This window comes from Pseudophryne corroboree, chromosome 1 (genome assembly GCF_028390025.1).
Source record: "Pseudophryne corroboree isolate aPseCor3 chromosome 1, aPseCor3.hap2, whole genome shotgun sequence".
NCBI classification, from domain to species: domain Eukaryota; kingdom Metazoa; phylum Chordata; class Amphibia; order Anura; family Myobatrachidae; genus Pseudophryne; species Pseudophryne corroboree.
The window spans coordinates 138,648,246-138,667,709 of NC_086444.1; the positions used below are offsets into that span (position 1 = coordinate 138,648,246).

A 19,464-nucleotide genomic window follows, 5' to 3' on the forward strand; every position below is an offset into this window, starting at 1 on the left:
GCCTCACCTGACCACTGTCGTGTCTTCGTCTGGCAGATATGTACATCACATTTACTCTTGATGCCAGAATGCAAATATGCCTCTGCGCATCACACATATATAGAAATGCATCCTTAAAATGCTCTATAGACAATAAAATCCTGTCCCTGTCAAGGGTATCAAAATTTTCAGTCAGGAAATCCGACCAAGCCCCCTCAGCGCTGCACATCCAGGCTGAGGCGATTGCTGGTCGTAGTATAACACCAGTATGTGTGTATATACTGTTATGATATTTTCCAGCTTCCTATCAGCTGGCTCCTTGAGGGCGGCCGTATCTGGAAATGGTAACGCCATGTTTTTTATAAGCGTGTGAGCGCCTTGTCCACCCTAAGGTGTGTTTTCCAACTCGCCCTTACTACTGGCGGGAAAAAAGGGTATACCGCCCATAACTTTCTGTCGGAGGAACCCCACGTATCATCACACACTTCATTTAATTTATCTGATTCAGGCAAAACTACAAGTAGTTTATTCCCACCCTACAAAATACCCTTATTTGTGGTACTTGTGGTATCAGAAATACGTAACACCTCCTTCATTGCCCTTAACATGTAACTTGTGGCCCTAAAGGAAAAATACGTTTGTTTCTTCACCGTCGACACTGGGGTCAGTGTCCGTGTCAGTGTCTGTCGACCGACTGAGGTAAATGGGCGTTTTTACAAGCCCCTGACGGTGTCTGAGACGCCTGGACCGATACTAATTTGTCCGCCGGCTGTCTCATGTCGTCAACCGGCTTGCAGCGTGTTGACATTATCACGTAATTCCATAAGTAAGCCATCCATTCTGGTGTCGACTCCCTAGTGAGTGACATCACCATTACAGGCAATTTTCTCCGTCTCCTCACCAACATTTTCCTCATACATGTCGACACACACGTACCGACCTACAGCACACACATACAGGGAATGCTCTGATAGAGGACAGGACCCACTAGCCCTTTGGGGAGACAGAGGGAGAGTTTGCCAGCACACACCAAAAGCGCCATAATGTATATAACAACCCTAGAAGGTGTTGTTTCTATATATGGGCTCTTAATATATAATTATATCGCCAATTTATGCCCCCCTTCTCTTTAACCCTGTTTCTGTAGTGCAGGGGAGAGTGGGAGCCTTCCTCACCAGCGGAGCTGGTCAGGAAAATGGCGCTGAGTGCTGAGGAGAATAAGCTCCGCCCCTTTCACGGCGGGCTTTTCTCCCGGTTATTAGGAAAACTGGCCTGGGTTAAATACATACATATAGCCTTAATGGCTATATGTGATGTATTTATTTGCCAAATAGGTATTTATATTGCTGCCCAGGGCGCCCCCAGCAGCGCCCTGCACCCTCCGTGACCGTATCAGTGAGCCGTGTAGCAACAATGGCGCACAGCTGCAGTGCTGTGCGCTACCTCTCTGAAGACTGTGAAGTCTTCTGCCGCCTGTTTCCGGACCTCCGTTCCGCCGTCTTTCTTCAGCGTCTGTAAGGGGGATCGGCGGCGCGGCTCCGGGACGAACCCCAGGCTGACCTGTGTTCCGACTCCCTCTGGAGCTCAGTGTCCAGTAGCCTAAAACTTCAATCCTCCTGCACGCAGGTGAGTTGCAAGTCTCTCCCCTAAGTCCCTCGTTGCAGTGATCCTGTCGCCAGCAGGAATCACTGATTAGAAACCTAAAAAAAACCTTTACTAAACAGCTCCTTAAGAGAGCCATCCAGTTTGCACCCTTCTCGGACGGGCACAAAAACCTAACTGAGGCTTGGAGGAGGGTCATGGGGGGAGGAGCCAGTACACACCATGTGACCTAAAAAGCTTTTTAGATGTGCCCTGTCTCCTGCGGAGCCCGCTATTCCCCATGGTCCTGACGGAGTCCCCAGCATCCACTAGGACGTTAGAGAAATAAAAAAAAATACAATAAGCGTGTGATAATGTGAGGTAAGTGTCCAAACAGTCTTCTTAATATATGCAAAAGAAATCTGCTGGATAAAGAAGGTTCAGTAGCCGTTCCTCAGTCTGGATGACCAGACCGTGTAATAAGCGTGCTTGGGCAGAGAAATGGGGAGGTAATCAGAGTCCGTATATGAGCTGGTAGGGAGCAGCCCAATGGTGACGACTCCGTAGTTCCCCTCCAATACAGTGAAACGAGACAAATATAATAAATGCAGCTAAGTTCAGATCAGCCGTCAGGGTAGTGAGTTAGGTGCAGGTATGTGCACCCCAGTGTACAGTGGTGGTGCAGTCAATCAAGCCCACGTGAAAATAGAGAGAAGCAGTGGATTAAAGAGGAGGATAATGAAAAGGGCAGGGAGAGAAAGTGTTGGGGGGGGGGGGGGGGGGGGGAGGGAAACACAATAGGAGGGAATGGGTTAAAGTATAGGGAAAGAGTAAATGTCAAGGATTGTTAGTAAAAGAAATAGGGCAGACATACAGTATTAGTACCTGGGGGGGAGATAGAGCGTTATCTCAGGCAGGTGTATGTGGGTTTTGGTGGAGTGTCACTGAGGTTTCACTGTTTCCCAGGTGATAATCCCCAGGGTCAGATGTCCATCAGCCCCTGCTGAAGCGCGTAGTTTTGGCCCACAGTCGGGTCGCCGTCCTTGGTCACCCGTCTAGGTTTGCTGGCTGCCGTTGGTCGTTGTCTGTGTAGTTCCTCTGAGGACGCGGCTCTGTCCCGGCAATTTTTCTGTTACACTCGCCACAGCCCGTTCTCCCCCGCTGCAGCCCTGCGCTCCGTGGCAGAAGCAGATCCCTGCTTCACGGTGAAGGGACGGGAGCAGAGGTTCCCAGCAGCACTTGTCCAGCGTCGGCAGCCTCCGTTGAAGGAGTCGAGTCACCGCCCCCGGCCACCGGTACAGGTTTGCAGGCTGCTGCCGATCTTTGTCTGTACCTCGTCTCTGAAGACGCGGCTCCGTCCCGGAAAGCGTCCCGTCCGTCACGGCGCGTCCTCTCCCGCTGCAGTCTTGTACTCCGTTGCTGAATCAGGTCCCCGCTTCACATCAAGGGGACGGGTGTAGAGTCCGGGAACGGTGAGTCCCAGGCAGCATTCGTCTAGCGTCGGCAGCGCACCTCAGTGATTATAGGCAGGGGGGAATTCGCGCCAATAGCAGCGCCATGCTGGCGGACATGATGGCCGTCTCGTCTGAGAGCCTGACTCCGGGGCAATATACGTTCTCCTCGGTCCTCCTCCACACCACAGGTATCTCCAGAAGCAGGAGAACCTCGGCAACAATTTGGTGTGGGGTTTTCCGGCAATGGGTCCCACAGAAAGGGAGGATTGTTAAGGATACACTGTGCGGGTCAGAGGAGCTACATTAAAAAGCCCTCAGTATATTTTTTATACTCATTTTGTAAAATGGAGTTGGGTGTATTGGTTTCTGTTTGTAGTACAGTACATCAGCCCTATTGTAGTCCTCTAGTAGTTATACACAAACTACCTTTCCTTGGTAAGGGTTAGCACCCCTGCATCAACACCCAGGAGTATGGATTGAGTTATGCTCATTATTCTTTAATTAGGCCCATGTAATATACACTTAAAAATACTGTTTGATACATTACAATCAAAATTACAGGTATCTGGTAAGTAATAATACCAAATACTCTTTGTAAGATTCTACAGAACATTGAAGTCGGTTAAGTATTAGGAAACAATTTATGATTTTCACATAATCTAAACACCGCCCCCCACTTCCCCCTCCCCTCCAATTCAGCTCAAGATGTGTCATTCTAAGGCTGGGTACACACTTGCAGATGCACATCAGATGTGACATTGGGCAATACTTCCCCCTCGCAATCGATATGGTTTACTATCTCGTTAGTGACAGCACCCGGCCTGTCCAATATCTTTAGATTTAGATATTATACATCGTTTACGAACCGCGGGAGCGTGCAAGTTAACGATAGTGAATACACACTGGATGATATGAACGATATATCGTCCGATCCATTTTAGTGTACCCAACATTTTAGTGTACCTAAACTAAAATGTTACATCTTAGGGGACGTTTCATTATGGTGACCTTGTTAGAATTTGTACAAAATAAAAAACAACATAAATCATTCCACCACGCCAGATTAAGACAATTAGTTTATTTTAAATTGTTACAAGAAGCAGGAAATGGATATACGCTTGCAAAGTACATGCATCTGCAGAAATATATATATAAAAAAACAAAAACAAACAAAAACAAAGCCAACAATAAACTATCAAAACTTTCAAATACATGATACCAGTACCAGGGTCGTAGTGCGTCACAGACCATGCAACCTTAATAAGGCATTCACTCTACAAGTTCAAACAGAATTAAAAAATAATTGCAAAACAAGTTACGCTAACTATATTACCACCTTGTGTTAATATGTTATACCACTTGTGTTATCTTGTGAACTCAAAGGGGGGTGGGGGGGGGTAAAAACATTAAGACGCCACGCAGTGAAGAAGTGTATAATATAAGAGCACGGAAAACATACTAGAGTTAATCCTTGTTTTTAACATTTAGTGAGAGTGCATGTGGATGGACCTGCTGAACCGAGAGACGCTGCAGAGCAGATACACGTCTAACTAAATGCAAGGACCATGCAATGGTTCCACGTGTCTACCTGTGCCAAGATGATACGTAAGAAGATGATCATGCAGTGCTTTATTGGAGTTTCCATAGTAACCGGTCATGTGCTACACAGTCTATACTGTTGCCGGGATACGCATTATAATGCTGACTGACAGCGTACAATTTGTACACATTCTGTTTTCCCTATTATATATGAAATCATAGCCATTATCATTAGTAGTGTCCACACTGCACATTTGAAGTTCGATGGTTATGATTTAAGAATAAAAGTCAGCCTCATGTGCCTTAAATAATGTAAAACACCTTATTTAATAACATTCATCTGAGTAAACTTATTAACAGTATTAGAGGCGCTCTTATTACCTTCCCAGTCATTGTATGAATGAAAAGTGCCATGCACAGACAGGATTACTGGCTACACATACAAGGCCAGGGTGTATATGTCAGGCTGCAGGGGCTGGCATCCGTCTCATGTTCTAGGCATTCTGTAACTAAACACCCAGCAGTAACACAGATTACTACACAAATTCAGCTCTGGTTCTCCCATGTACAGGGCAATCTGGTTGTTAGGCTAATCACCCAGATCAGTGTGTAATTTGGCTACTCTACAATGGGCGGTGAAGATTAGCTATACCTCTCAGCAGTCCATGTGGACCACATCTGTAGGCCTTATATACCAAGGATGTTGAGCTGTCACTGTGACACCTGTACAATAGTTCATTAACAACCAAATGGTGTAAGAATTGGGCAAGCCTGCACTAAACTGATCACTGCTGATAAGATTGCTAACATTGATACACATGCCATAATCCATAGCAACCTTACTATACACACAATGGAAAAAGTCATTTTGGGTGTTGAAACAATATTCCTGATTGCAGCCAATCAAATCACAGAGAAGCAGTGACAGCAAAGAGGCACTTAATGACCAAACATTCACAAGGCACTGCTTCTTTGTGGATCGATATGTCGATTTCTAATTAAAATCACAGACTATAGCATTACGTAGTTCATACAGAAACAGGACAGTAGCCAACTGTTAATGCCGGCAGAAAAACTCCACCTGTGTCATATGGTAACATTACATTTCACCTCATCACTAAGACGACAGAATCTTTTAATCATGGACGTAATGTCGAGACCTCATCACCTCCAATGTATTATCATTTACTTTTATTTATCTATGCAGTGCTCTTAAAAACCCCTTCTAGCAATGGTTAATTCTCTAACCTATGATCAAAGTATACAGGTAACCTATATACATTGCAGGCAGCCACTGCGCATGCTTATTAATGATAATGCAGTGTATGCATTCACTCGGAACCAGTGACATCAAGATAGGAGGCACCATGTGCCTTGTGCCTCAGAGATATCACTTGTTCATAACGCGTGGAAAGGCAAAAAAACCCCCAAAACTAAATTATTTGACCCACAAAAAAAGAGGCTCCTCATCCGTGTAGCTCACACGGTACTAAATTGGTTGGTACTCAGATTATACTTTTAGCCATTGCTAATTAAATAAAATACTGTGCCTGTAGTGTAAACATCAGACTGTAGTATGTAAATATATAAGTATGGATGAGACAGTAGCCAATGTGTTAGAATTGCATTCTTCACAGACATCACATTAATTGTAGCAGACCATTGTGCTAAATATTGGCTGATGCTAGAGAGCTTATTTCTTACTGTAGGTTTCCAGATCACATCACGCAGATGTTTTCAGTCAGGATAGCAACAGGAACTCTGCTATAACCCACTCTATAAGTCAGACGTTTTGATACGCTTTCTGAACACTGCCTGCAGCATTTATACAGCATATAAGCGCTTGTGTGACAGCAACTTCAGCTTCAATTGCTCATTCCGTCCAGGTGAATGGGGCTTTACACGGAGCTCCTAAAGCTCAAATAGGGCGGATGAGTATACTATGGACTTATTCATGAACTGGGACGTCTCACAAGTCCATGTGACATTAGCCATGGTTTATGCTGAAATAGGCCAACATTCTGTAAGAAGCAATCAACAGATGAACAGAGAAAATCACTGACTTAAGAACTGACCCCCATCTCCCACATTTAAGCCACGTCAAGCACACCAGCTGCTACTAGCTGCCTGGATAGCCAGTCAAGGCCATCATATAACCCCATACCACTCCGGGCATCACAGCTCTGGATATACCAGCTGCGGCCACAACACAGTTTGTGAAGGCTCAGTAGCTCAGTCATTTCTTCCACAGATAGAGCACCGGCAACATCCTGTAGAAAAAAAAAAAAATACAATAATGTCACCTGGACTTAGAATTAAGTTGAAACTATGTGAAAATGTCATAAAAAGGGCTGTAGTAACTAGACGGAAAAAAAAGTCAACTATTTTACAGATAACTTTGTAGCCACAATTTCTCTGTGACAGAACCGGCAATTGGCTGTTACTAACCTATGTATAACTGACATGTAGTAAAGATTTCAAAACACTCCTACCCATTACTGCAACAAATTTAGCTGCCTGTACACCTTAAGGGTGTGTACACATCGGCAACTGGACCGATGATCGGAGCTATTTTCCTTAGCCCGCACCATGCCAGATTGCCGGTACACACTAGCGATTTAATGAACCTTCCGTCGTTCATTACACTGCATAGTGCCGCACGGCCGATCAGGCGATGTCACATGTGACCCGCGTGAGCACGCAATCCTGCGTACACACTAGGCAATATGCACAATTTGTTGTGCAAATATCGCTCTAGTGCAGGCTTTCCCAACCACGGTCCTCAAGGCACACTAACAGTGCAGGTTTTAGCGATATCCAGGCTTCAGCACAGGTGACTTAATTAGTAGCTCAGTTATTTTGATTTAACCATCTGTGCTGCAGCCTGGATATCACTAAAACCTGCACTGTTGGTGTGCCTTGAGGACCGTGGTTGGGAATGCCTGCTCTAGTGTGTACCCACCCCAAAGATTTTCTGTCCAACAAACCAATTGGCTGGTTGGAACAAAAATTTGGTAATGTATGGGAACAAATGAGATTTGACCGTTTCATCAGAAACAAAATAGTTGTTCAGACAAATTGGTCAAATTTGTATGATGTAACCAATTTGTCTGAACCACATTTTTGTCCATTTTCTGGTGTTTGGCAACAAATGGTCAATTGTCATTTGTTCCCATACATTACCAGATTTTTGTTCCAACCAGCAAATTGGTTGATTGGTTTTGTTGGTTAAAAAAATCTTAAATGTGCATGCCCACCTTTACAAATAAATCGCTCTGACAAGAAATCATCAGTAACTATTCCAGATTTTCCACATTACCAGCAGGAGAGTTCATATTTAAAAATGTTATTAAAGTGGGTCAACTAACTTGTATGACTTTGGCCAAAGTGAATCATGGTTAATGCAAAAAAATAATTAAATCTAAGTTATAATGCTTAAAAACAAATTAATCGGGCCCCGGGCCAAATGGCAGCCCTACAGATCTGATCAGTGGGTGCTGAAGGCCATAGACATTGCGCTATTGGAGGAATGTTCTTTCAAACCATAAAGGTGGATTTTTGTTTATATATTTCCGCAACTGACTTGCTTAATCCACCTGCCAGTTGTGATACTCCGGATCCTTTAATACATCCTTGGAACTGTATGAGAAGATCTTTGTTCTTAAATCGAATTTCCCGTGGCATTTAGATACATAAGAACTCTTTTCATCTCAAGCCGGATTGTGCTGATGCCCCAACCCAGGCATCGGCCAAAATGGAGAATTGCCCCAATTAATTGTAGATGTATGGGCTCCATTAAGTCTCTTATTCCTGAGGCTAAATTGAAAGTGTATATGTGGAATCGCAGAATATGCTCAGATATGGACACAGATAGATATGGGAACACATATGTAGAAGCCGGTGAAGATGTGAAGTGCAACTGCGGCCGACTTGCCTGCAACTGAGCCCCTCAGAGTCTGTCAGACAGCTAGAAGCACCCAGAGGCTCATGGAATACTTCTGGCTCATTTCACCTTGCCTTTAAAATAAACGTCTCCCTGGTGCACTCTCCATTCTGTTAATTTACCTCTATAGTGATCACAATCAAATTCTGGATAATCAGAGGACTACCTTTGAGGATTTAATTCTGGCGCCTTCTCCAGAATGTTGACCAATTTTGAGTCAATGAGATACTTTCCCTTAAATGTTTCCCTCACTTGGTGGATCAACTCATCAGTCTCTTGCCTGGAGTACTGCAACCACCTCTGGCTTCCCTGACTCTCATCTCTCTCCGCTCCAATCCATGCTCATTGGTTCTACTCATCTTATCTTTCTCTCCAACAGAATTGCTGCAGCCATACACTGGCTCCCCTTCTCCTACAGAGTCCAATTCAAACTCCTCAAACTCACCTTTAAAGACATCAGCTAAACTTCTCCAGCCTAAGGGCCTGATTCAGAGATTTACGTAAAGCCGATATTTATGGAATTGAGCGACTATCGGCCAACTGTGACGGTGACAGTGAGGATTTCTTTGCAAAGTGACTGACAGGCAGGGGTCATTGATGGAATGTAACAGAGCGGCGGCAAAAATGCGTTTCAAAAAGCTTGCATCTGTGAACATGTACGCAATAAAACATGGTACCACCTCTGTCAGGAGTCTCTCCCTCTTCTGTTCTCCACCTCATTTCACAGCTTCAGTCGTGCTTTCCATCCCCATTTCTCTCACACTGACCTCCCCTTCATGCTCTTCGAACAAAGGCTCGCTGACATCCACCCCACCCCGTACTCTTTCTACACCGATTCATTCCCCACCCCTGCTCCTCACACACTGACTTGTCTTACCCCCTCCATGCTCCTCGCACACCGACACGCCCCTGTGTAACCACCGCCTATCCTTCCCTCACCTACAGACTGTATGCCCTCACAAGGAGGGTCCGCATCCCACAACTCTCGCTGGAAAAGTAACACTTTATGTTCTAATTCATATTTCTGATGTGGTGCCCACAGAAATAGAGAGGCCTCATGCAATAGTTACTAAAAGCGCTGCCTACACTTCTCCCTCTGCACTCACAATCTGCTGCTAAACTGCCTTCCTGACGTCTAAATGTGCCAATGCTGTAAAGGTGACAAAGGTGTAAATTATGATTTCTCGTTAACCATTTCCCTTGAACTCCCCCCCGGCAGCTCCCTGGAAGTCCTGGGCAAACGATATAGTACAATACACATGATATATCTTAAAGATAGTTCTTAAGATCTGGGAGTGGCTACATCCAGGAGCATGCCGTCGTTGACTGCAGCAGGGAAGATGAGCTCTGACCAACGACCAGCGGCACCATTCACAGACACTGAACGATCTGCACTATTATGAACGTTTTGTAGTTTCCGATCCGTCGGAAATGGTCAAATTGCTCATAATATCATCTAGTGTATTGGCACCTAAGACTCAAAAGTGGACATAACACCAAAGCACAGATAATGTGCAGGGAAGGCGCTATAACTAACAACTGCAATTCCCTGTCTATTTTAACCTCATGGAATCACATTTATTCTTGTTAGAATGCCCTCAGACACCCCTGTGGATAATGACATTTTTAAACAGATGGTAGTCAGATTGTGCTCGTGTTCCCAATTTGATATTGGGACTACAATGAATGCCACCGTTGCATGCTGGTCTATGTCGGCTTCTCCGAAAGGTAAATTCTGTGCATTCAGCTGCGGCCAGCCAGAAGCAGTAGTCACATCACAGATCCACGGTGCATGCAGAATAATATCCCGGTTCCTGCTGCGCGCAGTTTATCCATCAATGGCTCCTTGTTGAAATGTTTTTTTCATTCAACAAGAAAAGCTAAAAAAAATACAAATTTAAATCTAAATGCATTCATAAATATGCAGCACCCAGGTCACAAACTGTTTGAACCGCTTCCATCAGGCAGACGCTACAGGTTCATTCCCGCAAAGTCGACCAGATCCATTAAAAGCTTCTTTCCACTAGCTGAACAATATATAAAAAGTCTAACATGTATAACAGTGTACGTGAGTACACCTGGCCAATAAAGCCGATTGTGATTCTAAATAAGGCAATCCCCGCTTCCAATTCATAAAGCGCCCTGCTTATCTTTGTACATCGGCATGGCTGGCCATAACTGTACATGCCGGAAATTGTGGTGGGAATCCATGTGTAGACAACTACAGAGGAAAGAGCAGTAACATCATGCAGCCTGCAGCCCTGGAGTTATCAGAAGCACAAGAGAAATTGTGCTCTCACTTATGTACATTACCTGTTTATTGGCAAATATTAAGAGCAGGGCATCACGTAATTCCTTCTCCGTTAACAGCTTTGCGAGTTCACTGTGAGCTTCCGTGACTCGGTCTCGGTGACTGCTGTCTATTACATACACTACAGCTGGAAAAGAGAGCGCACAAACATATTGCAGTTAGCGGCTATGTCCTGCAAGGGGCAGACTTCCCGGACCTGGGTATCCAGATCCTCCAGCCAGTCTGAGTAAGTTTTAGCTTGGCAGACTGAACGCTGCCTGCAAACACTGCACGGTCACGATGGTGATCAGAGACTGTATCCTCCGACTCAGCACTCTAATCTCACAAATACATGTAGGAGGCCTCTATCTTCTACAGGCGCCTCTCTATCCTCTACAGGCGCCTCTCTATCCTCTACAGGCGCCTCTCTATCCTCTACAGGCGCCTCTCTATCCTCTACAGGCGCCTCTCTATCCTCTACAGGCGCCTCCTGCTGCATTTGAATTAAATTATTAAAAATCTGAATTAGGCCCTGAATTCAGTGGTCAGAGACGAGTGTGAAATCGGAGATAGTGGATAAACTATGGAAACTCATAATGACATAATGGGGGTAAAAGCCACCTGCTAAACCCATGGATACAGGTTACTGCACAAATATATTTTGCTTGCAAATAACCTCTAATATATAGCATAGGCCTGCCCAACTTGTGGTTCTCCAGCTGTTGTGAAACTACACATCCCAGCATGCCCTGCCACAGTTTTAGCATTCCCTAATAGCAAAGCCATGGCAGGGCATGCAGGGACTTGTAGTGTCACAATAGCTGGAGAGTCACAGGTTATCCAGGCCTGATGTAGCGTCACAGATTAAATAAAACATATCCAGACGCTGTGTCTGTAAACTATTACTATAGTAATTGGTGGCCTATTAAAGGGATAAGTAATAATTCCATAACAGGGATATAAAACCAGTGGCACTATGGCTAGATGCAGATCTGGGACTCAGATGCAGTAACATAATTAGGCCGCATTTTAGCCCATTAGAGTAGAGTATGAGGGAATTACATTGTTAGTCGTTGCATTCTGCATGAGATATTATATAGGGAAACAGTCAGGATCCCGGCAGTCAGAATACAGACGCTGGAATCCCGACACCATTCTGAATGCCGACACCAGCATCCAGAATGGGTGTACCATCCCGGTGCCAGAATCTCGAAAGCCAGGACGCCGAACGAAGAGACACCACAGCGCTGGAGAGGTAATCCGCGGAAAGGGGCGGGACTGGAGGTTAGGGTTAGCCACTCCCCTCGGAGAGTTATGCTATGAGGGAGGAGGGTTAGGTTTAAGCAGCGGGAACAGGAGGTTAGGTTTCGGCACCTCCAAGGGGTGGTTAGGGTTTGGGATTAAGGGGGATGGTTAGTGTTAGGCTGTGGGTAGGGAGGGTTAGGGGGGTGGGGAGAGAGAACAACACACCTTACTCATCCCCGTCGGCTTTTTAATCAGTTGGATCCTGGCATCAGTATTTCGAACGCCAGGACCTCATACTGATCCCATACATACACACAAATATAGAGTATACTGTACATATTTTTTATTATGATCTTTTAACTGTATGAATCAGATCTGAGCATAAATGGTCTGTTAATAACAAGAGCAAGGCAAAAAGATTATGGTCATACACTGCAGAGAAGATCAAATCATTTGATGCTGCTGTGGCTGGTGAGAGGCCGTTAGGTACTTAGGGGTCTATTTACTAAGTCTTGAATGGAGATAAAGTGGACGGAGATAAAGTCTTAACCAACCAGCTCCTAACTGTCATTTTTCAAACACAGCCTGTGACATGGTGGTTAGGAGCCGACTGGCTGTTACTTTATCTCCATGCAAGGCTTCTCCTTAGACACCAGGGAGTAACATGACTTCATGTTTATAGTTGACCCCAAAAACTGGTTCATTTACTGTAAGACACCCACTCACCTTGTGTATTAAGGTAATAATGCTTCCACAAGGGTCTCAACTTGTGCTTGCCTCCAACATCCCAAATCGTAAACTTCAGGTTTTTATATTCCACAGTTTCAACATTAAAACCTATAAAAAGTTAAGAAAAACAAAGAAAATCTTTACATAACCTTATGACAAACAATGAGATTGGCGCTCCCCCAACAGCCACGGTTCCAGTCTCATCAAGGGGAACCGTCCACGTTACGCTCAATAACATGTAGGAGATGTGACAACAGGCACTGCACTTTATTCCGCATTAGGGGCCAAAAGAATGTAAAGATGTTTCCAAGGCACCTGCATAGGTAATTGTCGCTCACCAATTGTAGGAATCGGCTGCATGAATTCATCCTGTTTTAGCTTAAATAATATAGTTGTTTTTCCTGCTCCATCAAGGCCTAGTGTTACAACGCGAATTTCCATTTTAGGACCAATGTGAACTCTATTGTCCTGTAAAAAAAAAAACACACACAAGAAAGAGGATTTTTATTCACTTACTGTTGAAGCCTTTCCCTCTGAAGCAGGCTGTGGAACACTGAACCATGGGGGTAATTCAGAGTTGATCGTAGCAGCAAATATGTTAGCAGTTGGTCAAAACCATGGGGGTAATTCCGAGTTGATCACAGCTGTGCTAAATTTAGCACAGCTACGATCATCTTCCCAGACATGCGGGGGGACGCTCAGCACAGGGCTAGTCCGCCACGCATGTCTGTCCGCCCCCCCCCCCCCCCCACACACACAAATACAAAAGCATCGCACAGCGACGATGCTTTTGTACTTGTAGAGTAACTCTCAGCCAGCGTAGGTCCTGCAGCTGGCCGGGAGTTACTCGTTGCTGCCCCTGGTCGCAGCAGCTGCGTGTGACGTCACGCAGCCGCTGCGGCCCGCCCCCTTGCGCGGTCCGGCCACGCCTGTGCTGGCCGGACCACGCCCCCAAAGCGGTGGCCAAATGCCGCCGTCCTGGCCCCTCCCGGCGTATGCGCAGTTCCGACCCGATCGCTGCTCTGTGAACAACTGCAGCGAGCGATCGGGTCCGAATAACCCCCCCATGTGCACTGCAGGTGGGGCAGATATAGCATGTGCAGAGACAGTTAGATTTGGGTGGGTTATAGTGTTTCTGTGCAGGGTACATACTGGCTGCTTTATTTGTTACACTGCAATTTAGATTTCAGTTTGAACACACCCCACCCCAATCTAACTCTCTCTGCACATGTTATATCTGCCCCCCCCCCCCCCCTCCTCCCCTGCACTGCACGTGGTTTTGCCCAACTGCTAACAAATTTGCTGCTGCGCTCAGGTCTGAATTAGGTCCCATGGGACTGTAGGCTGGGGATGGAGTCTTGCAACTAACAACTTTAACATTAAAACTAGGCTCCTCCCCACTGAAACCATCCCATGGTCCAGTGTCCCACAAGCCTTGCTGACAGAGAAATACACCATTACACTCAAAACCAATGTTTAATAATCTGTGTTTTTGGGAATTTCTGAAATATTCTTATTGTGCAATAATTAGAACTCCTAGAAGTAATGATGCTTTAAATCAGAAATTGCTGACCATAGTAATTTAAAGAATGATTCAAGTATAGAAAAATCATCATATATGATGTTTATATTAAATCGGGTTGGGGTTGTGAGACTGGCGGTGGGGTTCCCGGAGGTCAGCATACCGACCCCAGGACTCCGACCGCAGAATGCCGGCAGGGAAAAGCAAACGCAACAGAGCCCCATGCGGGCTCGCTATGCTCGCCACGTAGTGGCGCGGTGGCTCGCTGCGCTTGCCACAGGTTATGTTCCCACTTTATGGGTGTCGTGGACACCCACGAGTGGGAATAGTCCCTGTTGGTGAACATGCCGACTGTTGGGCGTTTGATCGCTCAGGATCCCGGCGTCGGCATGGTGACCACCGGGATCCTGACCGTCGGTCACATGACCGCATCCCTTATTAAACAAACCTGGATTGTATTGTATCTCCTTCAGATAATTTGTAGATTACTATGAAGTAGGATTACACCTTGTGAGTGGCAGGTTGTGTTACTAGGAACGGAGACTAGGCTAGGTGTGGGACAACAAGATTATTTTTGGTTTTTATTTAAACAATTAGTGCTATTACATCTAGAATACAAACCGAGTCAACCTCAAACCCTTTTGGGGCATTCACAAATACGTTATTTACACAAAGGCGGCAATGCCCTGACAGGACTAGCAATGTCTACCTGGGAGAGTCCTGCTACAGCACACTGGGCCTGCAAAATTACCTTTGTGAATGTGACCGGAATGCTGGCATCCAGCTGGATGTGATCGGCCAGCTCAGTGAACTGCTGCTGCTGTTTCTGCAGAGTCTCCAACAGGCGCGTGATCTCTTGCTTGGCCAGCACCACTCGGCAGTCATCCTGTGCGAGAACACACCCTCATCACACAAGCAGCAGCAGTAGAGGAGCAATAGACAATGACATGAAACCCCACACATCCCTCTAGGCCTTACCACATGGTGGCCGCCCCTCTCAGGCTGGTAAGCCACATCAGGAAACACTCTAACTGAAAGCAATACTAGGCTTGCGCCAGAACACAGTACTGAGCACTGTGCAGCGACCTTTCCTGCCTATCCTTGGTACCAGTCACATATATTATTGTTAAAGTGACTGCTCTAAAGAAGATGCAGCTTACAGTATAATCGGGAGAAATCTTATTGTTACAAATTCTCTATTTAGTGATGGGGACATACATAGTCTGCCGCATGCAGCTCACCAATAATACTACAGAGGAACTTGCTTGAGAGGGGTTGAGGTTTAGAATGGTTATCAGGCCTATACAATGAACAATGGGCCCGATTCAGAGATGGACACAAATCTCGCCGCCCGCTGTGTCTTTGTACAAAAGCTGCAGGGGGAGTCCTGTGTAAAACGATGCCAGTTGCTAGCTTCTCTGATCCGCTGTCTGCATCCAAGGATGAGGCACTGGATCAACATGGAGACCACTGCTCGCAACATTGGACCTCTGAGTAATACTCCGGTTACTCAGGATGTCCAGCAAAACTATGCTGCCGGGGACAGTGAAAATATGTCCAAGAACAGAGCTACTGGCCCCAGGACACCCAGAAAAATGTGCCAACATGCCCCCATTTCCTGTAACGCTTCCTGTGGCCAAGCTGAAACGCCTGCAGCCTGTCAATCAGGCAGCAACTAACAAGCACATTGAATAGAGCAACAGCACCATTGCGTAACATGCGCAGTGCCGCTCCACCACTGTGTCTGGGGCTGAATCCGATCCACTGATCACTTCAGGACACATATTGCCAATATATCACACGCACACACACGCACACACTCTACCTGCTGCAACGCCTTCTCACAATGGAGACAAGCTGTGGACACCTCAGATAGCAGGATAGTCATATTCTCCTGCTGCTGCCGCAGCCAGATGAGCTGTTCTCTCACATGTGCATCAACTACACTGAGCGCCATTTCTTCCTGGCGGCAGAGCGTCTCATGTAGATCTGAAAAATATGCTCGGACACAGGAGCGGGCGTTCTCTGCTGTACCCGGGACCTATGACATGGGAAACAGAAGCAGAGGAATCGCTGTATTCTCTAAATCATAATGCGGCCGTGTAATGCAGCTAGGCCCAAGTAATACAGTGCAGCTATGTGAAAATGAAGGAAAAATATTGGTATATTTTACTCATACTTGCCTACCCTCACGGAATAGCCAGGAGGGTCCCGAAACATTGGCGGCGTTCCCAGCCACTTGGAAGAGTGGGTAAGTTTCCCAGGCCACCACCTGCACCCAGCTGCCAATTTACTGATGGACGTGGGCGGTGCGGACAGATGACGCGTTATGTGCTAAATTGCATCATCGTAGCCACGCCCCCCACTGATCTCCGCGTTGTCTAGTGCGGGTCGGTGTGTGGTGTGGCCACGATAATGCAAACACGAAGCCACACCACTGAACTGCCTTGCATGCAGTGCCACGCCCCTGAACCACCCCTTGCTGTTCTGATTTGCCTGCTCCCTCCCGGTGAGGGATTTCACAAGTAGGATTTTACTCCAATCCAGAGGATAGATTTTATTATGTGACACACTTGTATTCTCTGATAGGACATAGTTATGCCCGGATTTGTGAAGAGGCCACCTGTCCCAGGTAACACAATCCTTAAGTGAGAAGAGACGGGGGTAGATTTACAAAAGCTCCTAAAACTGAAAAGTTGCCTATAGCAGCCAATCAGATTGTGTCTATAATTTTTTTAGTAAATTTACCTCAGGGAGTCTTAATGGGATATGTAATAGTGTGCAAGCTGCAGGAGAGACTGGATGTGAGCAGTAGGCGGCCATGAGAGTTCAGCGATTTAGGTTGGTTTCCAGAAATCACTGTCGCTCACAGGCAGCTGCATATACCCTGTAATGTACTCGATGTAGAAGATGAGGAAATGAGCTGATGGTAGAAGGGAGACCAGAGAAAGTAAAATAAAAGGTGGGGAAACTCGTGAAATTGGAAAAAGATTATTTGAAAGGGGTGAAGGGAAACAGATTTAGACAAATGGTTGGTGTACTGAAGGGAGTGTGGATTAAATACAGATGTGGCCATGCTCATCCGGGTGTTTTGCTGGGACCAGTGCGCCCACGAACATGCACTGAGCACATACCCGCAGTACATAGGATTGCATGGGTGCGTAAGCACCCTCCCGGAAACAACCCGTGGCTAGTCACAATCGCAATGAGGCCGCACATGCTACCCATATAGTGACCAATAAGATCATAAAGATTCCATCAAGGAGCGGAAATAAAAGATTGAGAAAGATGAAAGAGCCGAGCATAAAACATATGTGGACATACAGCAGACAGTCACTATGTTGTCAGCATTGGTGTTAGACTTACAGTACCTCTGACCCTGTCAACATATCAATGTCAGCACGCTGAATGCCGAAATGGACAACATCAACATAACATAGCAAAGCTAGCAAGAGAAGTGGGACACGCGGCCAACTCGGGTCTATGGTGTGAGACACAGTATGGCTGGTATAGAAGGTAGACATACGGTTAAACATTGGACTATTCATAACACTGGAATTGTGTACCTATCAGCAAGGTACCCAGCACCACCATCACTACACAGAGACAAAGCAGAGAAGATTACAGGAAGAATGCATCTATCATACGTGCTCTGTGTGCGCCATTCCGATCCCGTCTTCCACGATTTGCTCTCCGCCTTCGATCTGCTGGACGATGCCAGTGAGCTTTCTGGAGTACTCAGAGATCTCTTCTGTGAAGCTCCTTATACAATGCGCCATGTCCAAAATGGAGGCACGGATCTGGCTTGCTTCAGACTCCAGAACAACATGCTGCGTAGAATCAACCAACACATCTGTTAGATAATGCAGTGACGCAGCGTGCCATGAACCAAAACTGTGGTTTAGCAGGGCTGAGCAATATTAAATACTAAGGACCTGATTCAGTAAGGATTGCAAAATTTGCAAATCGCAATCTGGGCGATTGTCAAATGACTGCACATGCACAGCGTTCCCATTGCGCACTTGCGAGGAATAATAGCGACAGAAAATGCGTACACATTGCAATCGCAATGCAGGCGCTGTTTGACTGACAGGAAGCCGGTGTTTCTGGGTGGAAACCTGACGTTTTCTGGGTGTATCTGAAAAAAAAAAAAAAAAAAAACGCAGGCGTGCTCAGGCATTTCTAAGGAAGGCACACTAATTTATTCTCCCTCTATGGGTGTGTGGACACCCACAGAGGGAGAATATGTCGGGATTGTGCCGGCCGGGATCCCGGTGTCGGTATTCCGACCACCGGGATTCCGTCCGGCGGGATCTTGACCGCATACCGTTTTACCACTATGTATGGTTCTACAGGACCCTTGCGATGCCATAATAATAATAATAATAATAAATAATAAATGTGTATGGCTACAGTTACATCTGACACACCTATCCGCTTATAAGTAAGGTGAGCTGGTAGATTGTACTGTGAATGACTAGGCTGGCAAACCTCTTTCCCGAGTAGCTGCTGATATACATTATTGTGCTAACACTGGGGGGTAATTCAGAGTTGATCGCAGCAGCAAATTTATTAGCAGTTGGGCAAAACCATGTGCACTGCAGGTGGGGCAGATATAACATTTGCAGAGAGAGTTAGATTTGGGTGGGTTATTTTGTTTCTGTGTAGGGTAAATACTGGCTGCTTTATTTTTACACTGCAATTTAGATTTCAGTTTGAACACACCACACCCAAATCTAACTCTCTCTGCACATGTTATATCTGCCCCACCCGCAGTGCACATGGTTTTACCCAACTGCTAACAAATTGCTGCGATCAAGTTTGAATTAGGCCCACTGTTCAGTACAGCGCCTTAGACTACTTTTGTTCTACACTCTGCTGTGTGTATACGTGCTGATGCAATGTAATTATAAAAACCAGTAAATTATATATATTTAAACTTAATACATTTTAGAAGGAAATTATTCCCGGAATAAAAAATAAATATGTTAGAGCTCTGTTCATGGGTAAAATACTGCAGTCTATGTAAAGAAATAAACATAGCAATCCCTAAAGCAAGTATACATTGGTTTTAATACTATGGGCATGAATCAGAGGTGGATGCAGTGTTCGCGCAGTTGAGCTACTGCACGTGTCAGAGTTGCACTGCACAGGTGGAAGCAGTGAGCACTGAGTTGCAAAG

The 19,464-nt window shown here is 45.8% G+C and overlaps 1 protein-coding gene across 2 annotated transcripts in view; it reads right to left on the bottom strand.

Moving 5' to 3' along the window:
- Positions 1-4,077: 4,077 nt before the first annotated feature.
- Positions 4,078-19,464, bottom strand: part of TRIM23 (tripartite motif containing 23) — a 47,681-nt gene continuing 32,294 nt past the window's right edge. For both annotated transcript variants that reach the window (XM_063963215.1, XM_063963209.1), the window contains exons 6-12: positions 17,930-18,112; positions 16,108-16,323; positions 15,034-15,168; positions 13,099-13,228; positions 12,758-12,868; positions 10,810-10,934; positions 4,078-6,823 (exon numbers count right to left, since the gene is read on the bottom strand). In XM_063963215.1, coding sequence (XP_063819285.1) covers positions 6,644-6,823; positions 10,810-10,934; positions 12,758-12,868; positions 13,099-13,228; positions 15,034-15,168; positions 16,108-16,323; positions 17,930-18,112 — 1,080 coding nt within the window. In that variant the 3' untranslated portion in view covers positions 4,078-6,643. The remainder of the gene's footprint in view (positions 6,824-10,809; positions 10,935-12,757; positions 12,869-13,098; positions 13,229-15,033; positions 15,169-16,107; positions 16,324-17,929; positions 18,113-19,464) is intronic.